Source organism: Panulirus ornatus, chromosome 7 (genome assembly GCF_036320965.1).
Source record: "Panulirus ornatus isolate Po-2019 chromosome 7, ASM3632096v1, whole genome shotgun sequence".
NCBI lineage: Eukaryota > Metazoa > Arthropoda > Malacostraca > Decapoda > Palinuridae > Panulirus > Panulirus ornatus.
Window position 1 is genome coordinate 16,577,353 of NC_092230.1, and position 22,418 is coordinate 16,599,770.

The 22,418-nt window shown below is 40.5% G+C and overlaps 1 protein-coding gene across 6 annotated transcripts in view; it reads right to left on the bottom strand.

Moving 5' to 3' along the window:
• Positions 1-13,834: 13,834 nt before the first annotated feature.
• The window catches only part of LOC139749432 (uncharacterized), a 457,243-nt gene continuing 448,659 nt past the window's right edge, over positions 13,835-22,418 (bottom strand). For all 6 annotated transcript variants that reach the window (XM_071663280.1, XM_071663279.1, XM_071663278.1 and 3 more), the window contains one exon: positions 13,835-14,029. In XM_071663280.1, coding sequence (XP_071519381.1) covers positions 13,927-14,029 — 103 coding nt within the window. In that variant the 3' untranslated portion in view covers positions 13,835-13,926. The remainder of the gene's footprint in view (positions 14,030-22,418) is intronic.

Genomic DNA, 22,418 nt, shown 5'->3' on the forward strand with positions numbered 1-22,418 from the left:
TATATATATATATATATATATATATATACACACTCAGACATACATATATACCCATGCACACAATTCACACTGTCTGCCTTTATTCATTCCCATCGCCACCTCGCCACACATGGAAATACCATCCCCCTCCCCCCTCATGTGTGCGAGGTAGCGCTAGGAAAAGACAACAAAGGCCCCATTCGTTCACACTCAGTCTCTAGCTGTCATGCAATAATGCCCGGAACCACAGCTCCCTTTCCACATCCAGGCCCCACACAACTTTCCATGGTTTACCCCAGACGCTTCACATGCCCTGATTCAATACACTGACAGCACGTCAACCCCGGTATGCCACATCGATCCAATTCACTCTATTCCTTGCCCGCCTTTCACCCTTGAAACAGACGAAAGAAATGGCCCAACCCACCCCCATACACATGTATATACATACGTCCACACACGCAAATATACATACCTACACAGCTTTCCATGGTTTACCCCAGACGCTTCACATGCCCTGATTCAATCCACTGACAGCACGTCAACCCCGGTATACCACATCGATCCAATTCACTCTATTCCTTGCCCTCCTTTCACACTCCTGCATGTTCAGGCCCCGATCACACAAAATCTTTTTCACTCCATCTTTCCACCTCCAATTTGGTCTCCCACTTCTCCTCGTTCCCTCCACCTCCGACACATATATCCTCTTGGACAATCTTTCCTCACTCATTCTCTCCATGTGCCCAAACCATTTCAAAACACCCTCTTCTGCTCTCTCAACAATGCTCTTTTTATTTCCACACATCTCTCTTACCCTTACGTTACTTACTCGATCAAACCACCTCACACCACACATTGTCCTCAAACATCTCATTTCCAGCACATCCATCCTCCTGCGCACAACTCTATCCATAGCCCACGCCTCACAACCATACAACATTGTTGGAACCACTATTCCTTCAAACATACCCATTTTTGCTTTCCGAGATATTGTTCTCGACTTCCACACATTCTTCAAGGCTCCCAGGATTTTCGCCCCCTCCCCCATCCTATGATCCACTTCCGCTTCCATGGTTCCATCCGCTGCCAGATCCACTCCCAGATATCTAAAACACTTTACTTCCTCCAGTTTTTCTCCATTCAAACTTACCTCCCAATTGACTTGACCCTCAACCCTACTGTACCTAATTACCTTGCTCTTATTCACATTTACTCTTAACTTTCTTCTTTCACACACTTTACCAAACTCAGTCACCAGCTTCTGCAGTTTCTCACATGAATCAGCCACCAGCGCTGTATCATCAGCGAACAACAACTGACTCACTTCCCAAGCTCTCTCATCCCCAACAGACTTCATACTTGCCCCTCTTTCCAAAACTATTGCATTTACCTCCCAAACAACCCCATCCATAAACAAATTAAACAACCATGGAGACATAACACACCCCTGCCGCAAACCTACATTCACTGAGAACCAATCACTTTCCTTTCTTCCTACACGTACACATGCCTTACATCCTCGATAAAAACTTTTCACTGCTTCTAACAACTTGCCTCCCACACCATATATTCTTAATACCTTCCACAGAGCATCTCTATCAACTCTATCGTATGCCTTCTCCAGATCCATAAATGCTACACACAAATCCATTTGCTTTTCTAAGTATTTCTCACATACATTCTTCAAAGCAAACACCTGATCCACACATCCTCTACCACTTCTGAAACCACACTGCTCTTCCCTAATATGATGCTCTGTACATGCCTTCACCCTCTCAATCAATACCCTCCCATATAATTTACCAGGAATACTCAACCAACCTCTGTAATTTGAGCACTCACTCTTATCCCCTTTGCCTTTGTACAATGGCACTATGCACGCATTCCGCCAATCCTCAGGCACCTCACCATGAGTCATACATACATTAAATAACCTTACCAACCAGTCAACAATACAGTCACCCCCTTTTTTAATAAATTCCACTGCAATACAATCCAAACTGCTGCCTTGCCGGCTTTCATCTTCCGCAAAGCTTTTACTACCTCTTCTCTGTTTACCAAATCATTTTCCCTAACCCTCTCACTTTGCACACCACCTCGACCAAAACACCCTATATCTGCCACTCTATCATCAAACACATTCAACAAACCTTCAAAATACTCACTCCATCTCCTTCTCACATCACCACTACTTGTTATCACCTCCCCATTTGCGCCCTTCACTGAAGTTCCCATTTGCTCCCTTGTCTTACGCACTTTATTTACCTCCTTCCAGAACATCTTTTTATTCTCCCTAAAATTTAATGATACTCTCTCACCCCAACTCTCATTTGCCCTCTTTTTCACCTCTTGCACCTTTCTCTTGACCTCCTGTCTCTTTCTTTTATACATCTCCCACTCAACTGCATTTTTTCCCTGCAAAAATCGTCCAAATGCCTCTCTCTTCTCTTTCACTAATAATCATACTTCTTCATCCCACCACTCACTACCCTTTCTAATCAACCCACCTCCCACGCTTCTCATGCCACAAGCATCTTTTGCACAATCCATCACTGATTCCCTAAATACATTCCATTCCTCCCCCACTCCCCTTACTTTCATTGTTCTCACCTTTTTCCATTCTGTACTCAGTCTCTCCTGGTACTTCCTCACACAAGTCTCCTTCCCAAGCTCACTTACTCTCACCACCCTCTTCACCACAACACTCACTCTTCTTTTCTGAAAACCCATACAAATCTTCACCTTACCCTCCACAAAATAATGATCAGACATCCCTCCAGTTGCACGTCTCAGCACATTAACATCCAAAACTCTCTCTTTCGTGCACCTGTCAATTAACATGTAATCCAATAACGCTCTCTGGCCATCTCTCCTACTTACATACGTATACTTATGTATATCTCGCTATATATATATATATATATATATATATATATATATATATATATATATATATATATATATATATACATATATGTATATCTCGCTATATATATATATATATTATCCCTGGGGATATGGGAGAAAGAATACTTCCCACGTATTCCCTGCGTGTCGTAGAAGGCGACTAAAAGGGGGAGGGAGCGGGTGGCTGGAAATCCTCCCCTTTCTTGTTTTTTTTTAATTTTCCAAAAGAAGGAACAGAGAAGGGGATCAGGTGAGGATATTCACTCTAAGGCCCAGTTCTCTGTTCTTAACGCTACTTCGCTAACGCGGGAAATGGCAAATAGTATGAAAATATATATATATATATATATATATATATATATATATATATATATATATATATATATATATATATATATATACTTTTTTGTTGTTAATGGGATAGCTCTGATTAGGGCCTCAGCTGCCCGTGCCATCTCAGCTAATATAAAAAATAATTCTCACAATAGGGTAATACTAACAGTTACGTTTTTGTTAACCAATGGTTCTTTAATTTGAACACTGGAAAAAGACTTTCTAGGAAGATTACAAGCTGAATCAAGAAAAATGCTTGGGATACTGTAACTAACAACCGGTGTCAATGATATTGCAAAGTTCATCATCAATAAATTTTGGACTAAGTATGGAAGTGCTGTCACAGACATTGATGAGAACACACTGTTTATATAATCACTTTATTGGGATTTTATGAGGACATTTGTGGGTTTATGATATATTCTACTTTATATTTTCATCCTTGTGAATGTTTTTTCTTTTTTTTTTCATACTATTCGCCATTTCCTGCATTTGCGAGGTAGCGTTAAGAACAGAGAACTGGGCCTTTGAGGGAATATCCTCAACTGGCCCCCTTCTCCGTTCTTTCTTTTGGAAAAAAAAAAAAAAAAAATGAGGGGAGAATTTCCAGCCCCCCGCTCCCTTCCCTTTTAGTCGCCTTCTACAACACGCAGGGAATACGTGGGAAGTATTCTTTCTCCCCTATCCCCAGGGATAAAAGGTTGTGATCCTTGTGAATGTATGCTAAGTTATATTTTCATCCCTGTGAATGTATGGTCTGTTTCAGTTTCAAGAGTGAACCTTGAGTCTACAAACAATTCAAATTAAGAAATAAATTTTCATCTTTATCTGCAGTCCACAAACAGACAGTTGGTAGTGCAATGGCACCTCTCAGAACCCTAGCTAACTCAAGGATTATCCCATCCCGACCCTTGGAGCAACCCATTAGGTAGTAGGCTATTGACAACAGCTGCCTAGGGTGGTACTACTGTCCTGACTGAGGAGCATTAAAGTGGTGCACAGAAATATCTTACACCCCACCTCCCCCTTGTTAAATTTGCTGGTCTTTCACTCTGTCTCATCAGAATTCAACTACTGGGCTAGTCCTACCATTTCATCTTACAAGCTCCATACACCTATTCAAACCTTGCTTATCATTTTCACTTTTTTTTGCATAAGTGCTTTTGCCAAATACTGTCCAGTCAAAAGCTTTTAAGTATCACCAAAACAGTGTCAAATCTATGGCCCCTAGTCCCCGACATCATGGGGTGCTAGGAATCTCCGGGTATCTACCTGACTACTGCCGATGAGAGGGAGGGCTCAGGCAGCAGTAGTACCAGCCCCTCCCACAATCTTTTCCTCCCTGTTAAATCTTCCTTTTTTCTATTCACTGTATCAATATTTGTGGTCTCTCTAGTAAGTTCTGAGTTGAACACCATCTGTTTAGTTCCTCTCCCAGTACCTTACTTCTGTCTGAGACACAGTTGTCTAATGATGTTCTCACTAGTTCCTTTCTCATATCTAACTATAACCTACCCTCATGATTCCAGTTCAAAGGTGGTGGCTATGTTTATTCTAACATCAATACACCTGTTGCACTTCAAAAACCTTGAGTCTCCAAACTTTGATGTTATGTGGCCCAAGGTACTTCTAAACTTTTCCCTGTTTCGCCTACTGCTCTCCCAAGTCTACAAATTTCATATCTCTCTTTGAGTATCTAAACTCCTGTCATGAGACTGCAACATCCTCTCATCCACAAGGTGAGATCCTCTACTTCGAGAATTTCAATGTTCACCATAGGGAATGGTTGAATTTCTCCAATATAAACATTGGAAGGATTGAAGCCCTCACGTTCTCCATTCTCAATGATTTAGAGGAGATTACCTCCCACCCTACCTATATTCCTGACTGCTGAGACCACTCCTAATATTCTGGAATTGTTTTTCACCTTTAGTCCATCCCATTGTAAATGCACAATCTTGCCCCAATTGGTTCAGCTGACCACACTCATAAATTCTAAAGGCACCTCCTCATCCAGCAGCCCCTTCTAGAGTAAATAATGGCACCTGAACAAAGCTGACTGGAATAACCTGTGTAACTTCTTTTAGAAGGGTGAGCATTCTAACTCATCCAACTATCGATCGTCCTGTTGATTTGATATCTACTATTTCTAAAGTCTTTGAATCCCTCCTCAACTCCCATATCCTTGGACATCTTTAATCTCACAGTCTTCTCTCTGATCACCAATATGGCTTTTATAAGGTCAGATCTACTGGTACATTCTTTCCTATTCTACTAATATCAGGTCATCATCCCTGAAAGCTTTTGGAGAATCCCATGTAGTTGCCCTTAACATATCCAAAGCTTTTGACAGGTTGTGGCATTGTGTTCTCATTTCTAAGCCCCCCTCCCTCACTCTGCTTCCTCTCTAGCCGATCTATCTCCCTGGTTGTTGATGGATCAATCTCTCATTTCTTCATCAACAGCAGTTTCCCTCAAGGTTCTGTCATGTCTCCTACAATCTTTCTCATTTCCATTAATGATCTTTCTTTCATAAGTAACCAAATGCACTCATATCATTCAATTCTGCTGCTCCTTATCTCACTCTATCTGCATCTACGTACATCTTGTCTCAACACAACTTCCTCAATAAACTCTAGATGTGGACAGGATATCACTGTAGATTAAACGATATCTGGTTAAGTTTAATGCCCCATAGACCCACTTTCTACCCATCTCCCTATCAAAAATTCCTTACAATTTTTCTCTTGCCTTTGAATGTTCTGTAATTCCAACTCTTGATTCAATGAACATACTTGGAAACCCCACATTACAGAAATAGGTAAGTCTTTCTCTCAGAAACTAGGAGTTCTGCTTAGATATTGAAATTCCTTTTCTTCTGAACACTTGCTCCATTCATACAAATAAGTAATCCAGTACTGCTCTCACATCTGGGGTGGTACTAGATCTGCATCCTTACTGGACTGAGGCGAGTCGAAAGCAGTCCGACTTATAAACTCTCCCAAGTTAACTGCAAAATTTGACTCCCTTACCCTACGCCACAATGTTGGTTCACTTTCCCTTTTCTTTAGGTGTTACTTTGGCTTTTGATCCCAAGAAATGGCTGCTTATGTGCCCTAACAACTAGACGGACCATGCAATACTTGATATGCAGCTGCATTACATGACTGATGTGAGGCCACTGGCAACTCAAGGGTAGGCTGTTTTGATATCTGTTACTTTCCTTAAACCTAGAAACTCTGGAACTCTACTGTCTCATGTCTTTCCCAACAAGTATGACCTGGCACATTTTAAAACGGATTTTTCATTTCCTCCAAAATTCATTAATGCTTTTTCTTGTCTGTTTTTTTCCCTTTCATTAACCTCTCTATATTTCAATTAAGGCCCAGACTTGACATGGACTGTTGTCCATGACTGGAGCCTCCAACATAAGAAAGCAAAGTATGAAAAAATGAATCCATTAATCATTTATTAATTTCACCAATCTAGTAAAATCAAAATTACACACAGAAGTTGTGATATCCTACGCGTCACATGATGTTGCTTAAAATACAGGCTCAGACTGATGATTATGTCATTCAAGACCTGATCTTCAGTGTAGTAGATGCAGGGTGACTTTTGGGCGATTTTTTTTTCTTTTCTTTTTAGAGAAAATGCTTGTTACAAAATAAGGTATTTGATTTTCATTATCCAACGTGGTCCTCTTTACATATCCTGGTCAAGGAATATCTCTTTTCACTCAGCTTTTACATACATACTTGCATGTATATTGTCCAACCCTTGATGAGGTAGAACATGTGTCTCTGGCGATATTGGGATAACTATAGGTCAACATGCTAACCTGAACTCTCTCTCTCTCTCTCCCACTCCCAGCTTGATTCTTGGAGTATGCCTGACTGGATTTACCATTTTTAAACAAGTGTCTACTTTATGTGAATTTGATTGTGAAAAAGATACACACATTACATACATTTACCAACAAAGATGTGAACTAGTAACTCACTCAGTGACAGCCTATTGAGATGTCTATGTAGGTGCTGTGGTTATCTCAATGTAAAAAACAACACGGACATATTCAATGGCCCTCTGAATATTGAAGTTCCTCAAGGGTAAGAAAGGTGACTGCCTAAAGACCAAGATTAACCTCCACTGACCGATGTCTGCCACCACAATCATGTACCTACCGGTGCTTGAACAGACAGAAAAATTGTCCTATACCTACTGCTGTGAATGTCATAAACAATCCATGGACAATTGCACAGTTAAGCAAGCAAACAGCTTAGTTTTCCATAGTTATGTGTATGTTAACTACTGTATTACTGCAATGCAACCAAAATGAAAATATTCATCACTTACCATTCACAATTAAATACATAATGTGTCAACATAATACCACTGCAATTCAACCAATACATAACTTTACATGACGTAATGTTCAACTATCACCACTAAAGATATGTATAAATCATAGAATTTGCCCTATAAAACTTCCTGTACTATGTCGACAGACTTCACTCAAGTGCTTATCCAAAGCATACAAGTATCCAGCCCATCCTTGATCTTAAGCCCTTTTGTGATTCATTAACTAGTAACTACTCTGACCCCTAATTATGTAATTCCTCAGCTGTATATTTTCAGCCAAATGGCTTCCTGAATTCAGTAAATCATTCTTTACTTATTCATTTATTATTTCAACAAATCCCTTAGACATCTACTGTCAGATATTCAGAGTCATTAATCCCTTGCATTATTTTCCCATACTTTTACCAAGACATCCATTTAAAAGTACCCATATATTCACAGGCACATATGGGGTAACCTGTGCCAATAATGACACCTGAGAATGGGTTGTCATTGACAAAAGTCTGTGCTGGGCTTGGCCTGGTGGACCTTTACTCACACAAACAACTTTTCCAGAATAACCTTTCCATTTGGCAAAAGCATATGAGAAAAAGAACACCATTTATTTTATTCATTTATCATACTTAATTGCTGTCTCCCATGTTAGTGAGGTAGCACAAGGAAACAAATGAGGAATGGCCCAACCCACCACATACACACATGCACATATACATACATACACATTTCAACATATTTATACATATACCCCCACATATGTGTACATATACATATACCCCCTCCCCCGCACACACGGTGGGGGGGGGGCCATTTCATGTGTGGCGGGGTGGCAACGGGAATGGATAAAGGCAGCAAGTATGAATATGTACATATGTATATATGTATACGTCTGTGTATGTATATATATATACGTTGAAATGTATAGGTATGTATATGTGCGGGTTGATATCCCTGGGGATAGGGGATTAAGAATACTTCCCACGTATTCCCTGTGTGTCGTAGAGGGCGACTAAAAGGGGAGGGAGCGGGGAGCTGGAAATCCTCCCCTCTCGTTTTTTTTTTTTTTTTCAATTTTCCAAAAGAAGGAACAGTGTGTGGTCAGGTGAGGATATTCCAAAAAAGGCCCATCCTCTGTTCTTAACGCTACCTCGCTAACGCGGGAAATGGCGAATAGTTTAAAAGATGTGCGTGTTGGGCGTGTATGTACATACATGTGTATATGGGTGGGTTGGGCCATTCTTTCATCTGTTTCCTTGTGCTACCTCGCTAACATGGGAGACAGCGACAAAGTATGATAGGTATAGATAAAAGAAAGATCAAGAGAGGAAAGAGTTTTGTGAGCAACTGAGTGAGTGTGTTAGCAGTTTTGATGCACGAGACTGGGTTATAGTGATGGGTGATTTGAATGCAAAGGTGAGTAATGTGGCAGTGGAGGGTATAATTGGTGTACACGGGGTGTTCAGTGTTGTAAATGGAAATGGTGAAGAGCCTGTAGATTTGTGTGCTGAAAAAGGGCTGGTTTAAAAAGAGAGATATACATAAGTATACATATGTAAGTAAGAGAGATGGCCAGAGAGCATTACTGAACTACATGTTAATTGATAGGCGCATGAAAGAGAGACTTTTGGATGTTAATGTTCTGAGAGGTCTGATCTTTATCTTGTGGAGGCAAAGATGAAGATTTGTAGAGGTTTTCAGAAAAGAAGAGAGAATGTTGGGGTGAAGAGAGTGGTGAGAGTAAGTGAGCTTAGGAAGGAGACTTGTGTAAGGAAGTACCACTAGAGATTGAGTGCAGAATGGAAAAAGGTGAGAGTAAGTGATGTAAGGGGAGTGGGGGAGGAATGGGATGTATTTAGGGAAGCAGTGATGGCTTGTGCAAAAGATGCTTGTGGCATGAGAAAGGTTGGAGGTGGGAAGATTAGAAAGGGGAGTGAGTGGTGGAATGAAGAAGTAAGGTTGTTAGTGAAAGAAAAGAAAGAGGTGTTTGGAAAATTTTTGTGGGGAAGTAGTGCGAATGATTGGGAGATGTATAAAAGAAAGAGGCAGGAGGTCAAAAGATAAGTGCAAGAGGTGAAAAAGAGGGCAAATGAGAGTTAGGGTGAGAGAGTATCATTAAACTTTAGGGAGAATAAAAAGATGGTTTGGAAGGAGGTAAATAAAGTGTGAAAGACAAGAGAACAAATGGAAACATCGGTGAAAGGGGGCTAATGGGGAGGTAATAACAAGTAGAGGTGAAGTGAGAAGGAGGAGAGAGTATTTTGAAGGTTTCTTGAGGGTGCTTGATGATAGAGTGGCAGATAAAGGGTGTTTTGGTCGAGGTGGTGTGCGAAGTGAGAGTGTCAGGGAGAATGGTTTGGTAAACAGAGAAGAGGTAGTGAAAGCTTTGCGGAGGAAGAAAGCTGGCAAGGTGGCAAGTTTGTATGGTATTGCAGTGGAATTAATTAAAAAACAGGGTGACTGTGTTGTTGACTGGTTGATAACGATATTCAATATATCTATGGTTCATGGTGAAGTGCCTGAGGACTGGCGGAATGCATGCATAGTGCCATTGTACAATGGCAGAGGGGATAAAGGTGAGTGTTCGAATACTAGAGGTATAAGTTTGTTGAGTATTCCTGGGAAATCATATGGGAGACATGTACAGAACATCAGATTGGGGAAGAGCAGTGTGGTTTCAGAAGTGGAAGAGCATGTGTGGATCAGGTGTCTGCTTTGAAGAATGTGTGTGATAAATACTTAGAAAAGCAGATGGATATGTATGTAGCATTTATGGATCTGGAGAAGGCATATGATAAGAGTTGATAAAGATGCTCTGTGGAAGGTATTAAGAGTATATGGTGTGGGAGATAAGTTGCTAGAAGCAGTGGAAAGTTTTTTATCAAGGATGTAGGAAGAGTAGGAAGAGAGGAAAGTGATTGGTTCCCAGTGAATGTCGGTTTGTGGCAGGGGTGCGTGATGTCTCCATGGTTGTTTAATTTGTTTATGGATGGGGTTGTTAGGGAGGTGAATGCAAGAGTTTTGGAGAGAGGGGCAAGTATGGAGTCTGTTGTGGATGAAAGGGCTTCAGAAGTGAGTCAGTTGTGGTTTGCTGATGAGACAGCACTGGTGGCTGATTCGAGTGACAAACTGCAGAAGTTGGTGACTGAGTTTGGTACAGTGCATGAAAGAAGAAAGCTGAGAGTAAATGTGAATAAGAGCAAGGTAATTAGGTTCAGTAGGGTTGAGGGATAAGTAAATTGGGAGGTAAGTTTGAATGGAGGAAAACTGGAGGAAGTGAAGTGTTTTAGATATCTGGGGGTGGATTTGGCAGCAGATGGAACCATGGAAACGGAAGTGAGTCACAGAGTGGGGGAGGGGGCGAAGGTTCTGGGAGCGTTGAAGAATGTGTGGAAGGTGAGAACGCTATCTTGGAGAGCAAAAATGGGTACGTTTGAAGAAATAGTGGTTCCAACAATGTTATACGGTTGCGAGGAATGGGCTATAGATAGGGTTGTGCGGAGGAAGGTGGATGTGTTGGAAATATGTTTGAGGACAATATGTGGTGTGAGGTGGTTTGATCGAGTAAGAAATGAAAGGGTAAGAGAGATGTGTGGTAATAAATAGAGTGTGGTTGAGAGAGCAGAAGAGAGTGTATTGCAATGGTTTGGTCACATGGAGGGAATGAGTGAGGAAAGATCGACAAAGAGGATATAGGTGTCAGAGGTGGAGGGAACGAGGAGAAGTGGGAGACCAAATTTGAGGTGGAAGAATGGAGTGATAAAGATCTTGAGCAATTGGGGCCTGAACATACAGGAGAGTGAAAGGCATGCAAGGAATAGAGTAAATTGGAATGATGTGGTCTGGGGTAAACCATGGAAAGTTTTGTGGGGCCTGGATGTGGAAAAGGAGCTGTGATTTCGGTGCATTATGCATGACAGCTAAAGACTGAGTGTGATTGAATGTGGCCTTTGTTGTCTTTTCCCAGCGCTACCTCGCATGTGCATTGGGAGGGGGGTGTCATTTCATGTGTGGCGGGGTGGCAATGGGAATGGATGAAGGCAGCAAGTATGAATATGTACATGTGTATGCATGTATATGTCTGTGTATGTATATGTATGTATACATTGAAATGTACAGGTATGTATATGTGTGTATGTGGGCATTTATGTATATACATGTGTATGTGGGTGGGTTGGGCCATTCTTTCGTCTGTTTGCTTGTGCTACCTCGCTAATGCGGGAGACAGCAACTAAGTATAATAAGTGAAAATAATAAAATAATATACATTTATATTTACATGTACACACATCATACATGTACACACATGCACATACACATACCTATACATTTCAACGTATACATATATATACATACACAGACATATACATATATACACATGTACATAATTCATACTTGCTGCCTTTATTCATTCCCATTGCCACCCCGTCACACATGAAATTAATAATAAATACATATACACATATACATATATACACATGTGCATATTCATACTTGCTACATTCATCAATTCCTGTCACCACCCTGCCACACATAAAACACCATCCCAACCCTCCAGCGAGGTAGCACAAAAAAAAAAAAAAAAAAAAAAAAAAAAAAAAAAAAAAAAAGGCCACATTCGTTCACACTCAGTCTCTAGCTGTCATGTGTAATACACAAAAACCACAGCTCCCTTTCCACATACAAGCCACACAGACCTTTCCATGGTTTACACCAGACACTTCATATGGCCTGGTTCAATTCATTGACAGCATGTCGACCATGGTATACCAAAACGTTCCAATTCACTCTATTCCTTGCGTGCCTTTCACCATCCTATAGGTTCAGGCCCCAATCGCTCAAAATCTTTTTCACTCCATCCTTCCACCTCCAATTTGGTCTCCTTTTTCCCTCCACTTCTGACACATATATCCTCTTGGTCAATCTTTCCTCACTCATTTTTTCCATGTGACCAAACCATTTCAACACACCTTCTGCTCTCTCAACCACACTCTCTTTAATACCATACATCTCTCTTATCCTTTCATTACTTACTTGATCATACCACCTCACACCACATATTGTCCTCAAACATTCACTTCCAACACATCCACCCTCCTCCGCACAACCCTATCTATAGCCCATGCCTTGCAACCATAAAACATTCTTGGAAGCACTATTCCTTCAAACATACCCATTTTTGCTCTCCGAGATAATGTTCTCACCTTCCATACATTCTTCAATGCTCCCAGGACCTTCGCCCCCTCCCCCATCCTGTGACTCACTTCTGCATCCATGGTTCCATTGGATGCTAAGTCCACTCCCAGGTATCTAAAACACTTCACTTCCTCTAATTTTTCTCCTTTAAAACTTACCTCCCAATCAACTTGTCCCTACTGAACCTTGCTCATATTAACATTTACTCTGAACTTCCTTCTTTCACACACTTTACCAAACTCAGTCACCAACTTCTGCAGTTTCTCACCAGAATCAGCCACCAACAGTGTATCATCAGTGAGCAACAACTGACTCCCTTCCCACGCCCTCTCATCCACAACAGAATGCATACTTGCCCCTCTCTCCAAAACTCTTGCATTCACCTCCCTAACAGCCCCATCCATAAACAAATTAAACAACCATGGAGACATCATGCACCCCTGCCGCAAACCGACATTCATTGGGAACCAATCACTTTCCTTGCATCCTACTCGTACACATGCCCTTAGTAAAAACTTTGCTTATAGGAACTTACCTCCCACACCATATACTCTTAAAACCTTCCACAAAGCATTTCTTTCAACCCTATCATATGCCTTCTCCAGATCCATAAATGCTACATACAAATCCATTTGTTTTTCTATGTACTTTTCACATACATTCTTCAAAGCAAACACCTAATCCACACATCCTCTACCACTTCTGAAACCACATTGCTCTTCTCCAATCTGATGCTCTGTACATGCCTTTACCCTCTCAATCAATACCCTCCCATATAATTTCTCAGTAATAGTCAACAAACTTATGCCCCTGAAATTTGAACACTCCCCTTTATCCTCTTTGTACAAAGGGTATAAAGGTTAGCAAAAACCACAAAGAAGAATAACTTTAGGGTAACTGATTCACTTTTCAGAGAATCTGAACAGTTCTGAGTTTTATTACTCATAATTTTCTTTTTGATTCTATCAAGTTATGTTTTTGAGCATCTATAGTAATTTCTTCAGTCTATATGGTTCACTGAGTTTTATTATCAAAATATATGAGTTAAAAATTCACAATGTATGGCAAGTACCATCTTTATTAAGAGTACACTATATAGCAAGTGTCATCATTAAGAGTGAACTTAAAATGCAAAGTACTAGGTGTCCATCCTTAGCAGGACTTGAGGAGAGAAACTGACTGCCTAAACAAATCTTTGTCAAGAAGTGGATTGTCTCCAAGAAGGTCTTGCCTGGGAAGATTACAAAGCTGTCGTCTGAAAAGAAAATGGCAAATTTGTACATTACCCTTAGAGAATTGTATACATTAGATGAAACAAGAAAAGCATCAGGGCTGTGAAAATACTATAAATATTCAAATGACGAAAAAGCACACTGCTGTGACTTTATTGATCTCCATTCAATTTCTTGCGTATACTGTGTTGATCACAACTTAAATCATAAAAGGCATGAAGTTAATCTTAAACTTCTACAGAATTCAATTATGCTGTTTTCCATTACAAGCATGGTATTTCAAAACAAGGACCTTAATATTACTTTGAAAAAAGGAGGCAGTCTATTTCTCTGTTGTGCTGATTGGTCAATCAGTGATGCATGACAAGCTTATAAAGCTTGGGTCTTCAATATGAAAAATGTTTCACAAATGAAGTATATTTACAACACTATGCATATACAAACTCTTCTGCCAACAACAGAACTCACTATCTCTCTTGAAGAAAAATGTATACATTTTATGCTGTTTTCCATTACAAGCATGGTATTTCAAAACAAGGACCTTAATATTACTTTGAAAAAAGGAGGCAGTCTATTTCTCTGTTGTGCTGATTGGTCAATCAGTGATGCATGACAAGCTTATAAAGCTTGGGTCTTCAATATGAAAAATGTTTCACAAATGAAGTATATTTACAACACTATGCATATACAAACTCTTCTGCCAACAAGAGAACTCACTATCTCTCTTGAAGAAAAATGTATACATAAAATAATGGTTAGATCAGTCTCGAAGGAAGCTAAAATGCCAATATGAAACTACATACACCAATTTTGGAGACCTACCAAATCTAAATAAAAAATGTCCTTTAAAATTAAACAACTAAATGCTAAATAAGCCAAAACCACAAAGAAGAATAGCTTTGGGGTAACTGATCCACTGAACAGTTTTGAGTTTTATTACTCAATCATAAATTGTGAAAGGGCTTGATAGAACTGGATTATGTGCTAAGGAACAGTGAGTGTGCAAAAGTTGTCAGATGTGAACATGGGATGTCTAATCACAAATTGCTAAAAGGAAGTGTGAAAGTTACAAGAGGTTTTAGAAAAAAAGATAAAATGAGCAAGGTTGGAAAAGTGGCTGTGTGCAGAGATACCATGAGGAAGTGAATAAGAGTGGCATCAGGCGAGTGAAAGAAGAGCAGTAAGTAATTAAGGAAGTACTGCTCAAAGATACACTTGAAGTGTGTTGCATGCAGAGGAAGGGATATGGATGCACCAGAAAGAGTAATGAGTGATGGTATGAGGAAGTTAAATCATAAGTGGATGGTATCTAGATGGGAAGGAGTGCAAGTAACTGCAAAAAATTGGTATAAGGTCAAGAGAAAGGTAAAAGAACAGAAAATAATGCAAATCAGGGATGAGGTGTGAGAGCTACAATGAACATCAGAGAATCAAAAAATGTTTTTGGGGATATGAGTTGTGTGGAATCAAGAGGTCAAATAGGGGTAATACTGAGGAGAATGGATAGGATAGTATCAGCAAAGAAGAGGTGAAGAAGTGGATGGATGGTGTGTAAAGAAGGACAACTGAATGAATAAGAGGATAAGAAGGCATATGCTGTATGTTTGGGATGAGGTAGCATGTGGAGTGAGGCTAGAGACTCCAAGTGTATAAAGCTGAGAGTAAATGTGAACAAAATAAGGGAGAGGTGGTGAAACTGGGTGATGAGACAGAGTGGTCTGAGGAAGACCTAGAGGAAGTGATTTGCTTTAGGCAGCTGGGAGAGGACATGGCTGAGGTGCAACAATGTGGCTAAAGTGAGCCATAAGGATGGAGGCAGCTAAAGTCATCATTGCATTAACCCTTAAATAGTAGGCAATTTTCTGTTTGTGTATCATGATATGGACTAAAAATGAAGACTTTGAATTTTCTGTTCCCCTTCTAAAGTGAAAGAAATACATGTAAATGTACAGGATATTACAAAAATGTGAGATAACATTACTTACATGGCCATGGTTTGGTGCTTAAGCCAACCTGTAAAGGCTTTGGCAAAAGGAAGCAGGAGAGGGATCAAAACAAAGCATGGGAATGAGCATCCGACACAAATTCAGAATTGACTCATCACTTTTATGAGAGAAATACATGTAAAAGTATAGGATACATAGAAACAAGATGTTCTAAAATAACATAGGGCAGTAATATATCTTTAGGTTAGAAGTAATTCCCTAGCAAAAGTGGTGGAAGTACAGTGGGGGTATTACCTTGTCCTATATCCACTATATGATAAGTGGGACAAAAGAGAATGTTTGAATTACAGAGGTATAAATTTACCAAGGATACCTGGTAAGCTCTATGGTAGAATGGTGACTAAGAAGGAGGTGGCATGCAGAAAGGAACAGATTGGGGAGGAAGAATACAAGATGTATATATCAGGTGTTTGCTTTGAAGAATTAGTGTGGGAAATACTTAGATAATCATGGATTTGTATGTGGCTTTTATACATATATTGGAAGTGTATGATACAGTCAACAGGGAAGCTTTATAGAAGGAATCTTAAATATATGATGTGGGAGGAATGCTACTACAAGCACTAAGGAGTTTTCATCAAGATAATAAGGCATGTGTGTAAGAAGAGAGAAGTGTGAGTGGTTCCAGGTGAAGGAGGGTCTATGGCAGGGATGTGTCATGTCACCATGGCTATTTAATCTGTTTATGGGTGGGATGGTGAGGAAGGTAAATGCGAAGGTCTTGGATAAAGGGACAGGTCTGCCGTCTCTCGGATGTAAGAGTATCTGTGAGGTGAGTCAGTTACTATTTGCTGATGATATGGCACTAGAGGGAGATTTGACTAAAAAACTGCAAAAGCTGGCATATGAGTTTGGGAGAGTTTATGAAAAGAGAAAGTTAAGATTAAATGTGAGTAAAAGACAGGGTACTGGGTGTAGCAGTAGAGAGAGGCAAGTTTGTTGGAGTGTGAGTCTGAATGGAGAGTGCTTGGAGGAAATGAAGTATTTTAGATAACTGGGAATAGATACAGGAGGGAGTGGAACCATGTGTGCTAAAATGAAGCATAGGGTGGGCGAGGGTGCCAAGGTTTTGGGTGCATTGACGAGTGTGTGTGGAAAGAAGGGTCACAGTCTGTACAGGCATAGATATGTATGTTTGATGGTACAGTAGTCCTAGTGGTGTTATGAGCATATGAGGTGTGGGCCCCAGAATAAAAAGTATAGAACAGGGTGAATGGGTTGGAAATTAAATGCCTGAGGATAATATATGGTTTGAGAAGAGCTGATTGAATAAAAAATGGTAGCTTAAGAAAAGAGGTGTGGCATTAATAGGAATATGCATGAGAGTACTGAAGATGGTATGCTAAAATAGTCTGAAAATATAAAGATGAATGAGGAAAAGATGACCACAAGGGTATTTATGTCAGAGGAGGAGGAAACAAGGTAAAGGGTGAAACTGAGGAGGAGGTGGAAATATGGAGCAAAAGAAGCTTTAAGTATTAATTTCCTGAACATGCTGGAGAATGTTAGGCATGTATGGAATAGGATGAATTCAATCAATGATTCATAAAGGTGACAATGCACTGTCAATGAGCCACATCAGGGAATACGAAGCAATCAGGGGAAAACACATTTCTGTAAGGCCTGGTTGTAGATTGAGGAGTCTGGTTTTACTGAAATATATATGACAGCTAGAAAATGTATGTGAGCGAATGAGGCCATTCTTCATCTGTTCTTAATGCTACTTCGCTATGGCAGGAAACTGCGATGTATGAAAAAAATACTAATACATACTTAAGTTTATCTATGTCAACATTTCTATCCATTCTATCTATATCTCTAATGCTCATTTCCTTCGGGAACTCCCTCAAAGGGGTGGCCATGGCAAATGTGTCTCCATAACTGGTAAACTCCAGTGCTGCCTCTTAGCCTTTAGTGCATTATCCTTAACAGGCAACTGGAAGAGGGCAACCCTTAAACAGTGTTTCCAGAGGCTCCTACCTAATGTTATTACTGACTATTTCTACTTAATGTGTCTACCCAATGTTCCTGTCTAATGTTCCTCATTCATACTTCTACGTAATGCTCCTGTCTAATGTTCCTACCCACTACTTTTATCTAAATGTAAACATTTGTACATCAGAATTACTTTCAGGCAGTAATGGTCCCTGGCATAAGCACCTACAGTGACCAAGAGAGACTTAGCAGTCATACATATGTTACAATATTGATGGATGTTAAAAATAATAAGCAAATGAAACTTAGTACTCCTGTGATGATTCCCACCACCTGCCACACAAGTTATCATGTGGAAGAGAGGTCAGTGTCTATTAGGGCAGAGATGGGTACATATGATAGTATAGTAGTCCCAATAGTATTTTCATTTCTCTTATTCATTTTGCCTTGTTGTTGTGTCCCGCATTAGCGAGGTAGCGCAAGGAAACAGACGAAAGAATGGCCCACATACACATGTATATACATACATGTCCACACACGCAAATATACATACCTATACATCTCAACGCATACATATATATATACACAGACACATACATATATACACATGTACATAATTCATACTGTCTGCCTTTATTCAATCCCATCGAAATCCCGCCACACATGAAATAACAACCCCCTCCCCCCTCATGTGCACGAGGTAGTGCTAAGAAAAGACAACAAAGGCCACATTCGTTCACACTCAGTCTCCACCTGTCATGTAATAATACATCGAAACCACAGCTCCCTTTCCACATCCAGGCCCCACAGAACTTTCCATGGTTTACCCCAGATGCTTCACATGCCCTGGTTCAATCCATTGACAGCACGTTGACCCCGGTATACCACATCGTTCCACTTCACTCTATTCCTTGCATGCCTTTCACCCTCTTGCATGTTCAGGCCCCGATCAATCAAAATCTTTTTCACTCCATCTTTTCACCTCCAATTTTGTTGCCCACTTCTCGTTCCCTCAACCTCTGACACATATATCATCTTGGTCAATCTTTCCTCACTCACTCTCTCCATGTGACCAAACCATTTCAAAACACCCTCTTCTGCTCTCTCAACCACACTCTTATTATTACCACACATCTCTCTTACCCTATTATTACTTACTCGATCAAACCACCTCACACTACATATTGTCCTCAAACATCTCATTTCCAGCACATCCATCCTCCTCCGCAAAACTCTATCCATAGCCCACGCCTCGCAACTATATAACATTGTTGGAAACACTATTCCTTCAAACATACCCATTTTTGCTTTCCACGATAATGTTCTCGACTTCCACACATTCTTCAACAAGGTATTCTTAATACCTTCCACAGAGCATCTCTATCAACTTTATCATATGCCTTCTCCAGATCCATGAATGCTACATACAAATCCATTTGCTTTTCTAAGTATTTCTCACATACATTCTTCAAAGCAAACACCTGATCCACACATCCTCTACCACTTCTGAAACCACACTGCTCTTCCCCAATCTGATGCTCTGTACATGCCTTCACCCTCCCAATCAATACCCCCCCCATATAATTTACCAGGAATACTCAACAAACTTATACCTCTGTAATTTGAGCACTCACTCTTATCCCCTTTGCCTTTGTACAATGGCACTATGCAAGCATTACGCCAATCCTCAGGCACCTCACCATATATCATACATACATTAAATAACCTTACCAACCAGTCAACAATACAGTCACCCCCTTTTTTAATTAATTCCACTGCAATATCATTTTTTTTATTTTGCTTTGTCGCTGTCTCCCACATTAGCGTGGTAGCGCAAGGAAACAGACAAAAGAATGGCCCAACCCACCCACATACACATGCATATACATACACGTCCACACACAGCACATATACATACCTATATATCTCAATGTATACATATATATATACCCACACAGACATATACATATAAACCCATGTACCTAATTCATACTGTCTGTCTTTATTCATTCCCATTGCCACCCTGCCACAAATAGAATAACAGCATCCTCCCCCCTCATGTGTGAGGGGTAGCGATAGGAAAAGACACCAAAGGCCCCATTCGTTCACACTCAGTCTCTAGCTGTCATGTAATAATGCACCGAAACCACAGCTCCCTTTCCACATCCAGGCCCCACAGAACTCTCCATGGTTTACCCCAGACGCTTCACATGCCCTGGTTCAATCCATTGACAGCACGTCGACCCCGGTATACCACATCATTCCAATTTACTCTATTCCTTGCACGCCTTTCACCCTCCTGCATGTTCAGGCCCCGATCACTCAAAATCTTTTTCACTCCATCTTTCCACCTCCAATTTGGTCTCCCACTTCTCCTCATTCCATCCACCTCTGACACATATATCCTCTTGGTCAATCTTTCCTCACTCATTCTCTCTATGTGAGCAAACCATTTCAAAACACCCTCTTCTGGTCTCTCAAACACACTCTTGTTATTACCACACATCTCTCTTACCCTTACATTACTTACTCCATCAAACCACCTCACAACACATATTGTCCTCAAACATCTCATTTCCAGCACATCCACCCTCCTGCGCACAACTCTATCCATAGCCCACACCTCGCAACCATACAACATTGTTGGAACCACTATTCCTTCAAACATACCCATTTTTGCTTTCGGAGATAATGTTTTCGACTTCCACACATTCTTCAAGGCTCCTAGAATTTGCGCCCCCCCCTCATCCTTTGATTCACTTCCGCTTCCATGGTTCCATCCGCTGCCAAATCCACTCCCAGATATCTAAAACACTTCACTTACTCCAGTCTTTCTCCATTCAAACTTACCTCCCAATTTACTTCACCCTCAACCCTACTGTACCTAATAACCTACCTTTCTTCTTTCACACACTTTACCAAACTCAGTCACCAGCTTCTGCAGTTTCTGACATGAATCAGCCACCAATGCTGTATCATCAGCAAACAACAACTGACTCACTTCCCAAGCTCTCTCATCCACAACAGACTGCATACTTGCGCCTTTTTCCAAAACTCTTGCATTCACCTTCCTAACAACCCCATCCATAAACAAATTAAACAACAATGGAGACATCACACACCCCTGCCGCAAACCTACAGAACCAATCACTTTCCTCTCTTCCTACACATACACATGCCTTACATCCTCGATAAAAACTTTTCACTGCTTAAAACAATTTGCCTCCCACACCATATATCCTTAATACCTTTCACAGAGCATCTCTATCAACTGTATCATATGCCTTCACCAGATCCATAAATGCTACATACAAATCCATTTGCTTTTCTAAGTATTTCTCACATACATTCTTCAAAGCAAACACCTGATCCACACATCCTCTACCACTTCTGAAACCACACTGCTCTTCCTCAATCTGATGTTCTGTACATGCCTTCACCCTCTCAATCAATACCCTCCCATATAATTTACCAGGAATACTCAACAAACTTATACCTCTGTAATTTGAGCACTCACTCTTATCCCCTTTGCCTTTGTACAATGGCACTATGCATGCATTCTGCCAATCCTCAGGCACCTCACCATGAGTCATACATACATTAAATAACCTTACCAACCAGTCAATAATACAGTCACCCCCTTTTTTAATAAATTCCACTGCAATACCATCCAAACCTGCTACCTTGCCAGCTTTCATCTTCTGCAAAGCTTTTACTACCTCTTCTCTGTTTACCAAATCATTTTCCCTAACCCTCTTGCTTTGCACACCACCTCGACCAAAAAACCCTATATCTGTCACTCTATCATCAAACACATTCAACAAACCTTCAAAATACTCACTCCTTCTCCTTCTCACATCACCACTACTTGCTATCAACTCCCCATTTGCCCCCTTCACTGAAGTTTCCATTTGTTCCCTTGTCTTATGCACTTTATTTACCTCCTTCCAAAACACCTTTTTATTCTCCCTAAAATTCAATGATACTCTCTCACCCCAACTCTCATTTGCCCTCCTTTTTACCTCTTGCACCTTTCTCTTGACCTCCTGCCTCTTTCTTTTATACATCTCCCACTCATTTGCATTATTTCCTTGCAAAAATTGTCCAAATGCCTCTCTCTTCTCTTTCACTAATAATCTTACTTCTTCATCCCACCACTCACTATCCTTTCTAATCTGCCCACCTCCCACGCTTCTCATGTCACAAGCATCTTTTGCGCAAGCCATCACTGCTTACCTAAATACATCCCATTCCTCCCCCACTCCCCTTACATCCTTTGTTCTCAACTTTTTCCATTCTGTATTCAGTCTCTCCTGGTGGCTGATTCATGTGAGAAACTGCAGAAGCTGGTGACTGAGTTTGGTAAAGTGTGTGAAAGAAGAAAGTTAAGAGTAAATGTGAATAAGAGCAAGGTTATTAGGTACAGTAGGGTTGAGGGTCAAGTCAATTGGGAGGTAAGTTTGAATGGAGA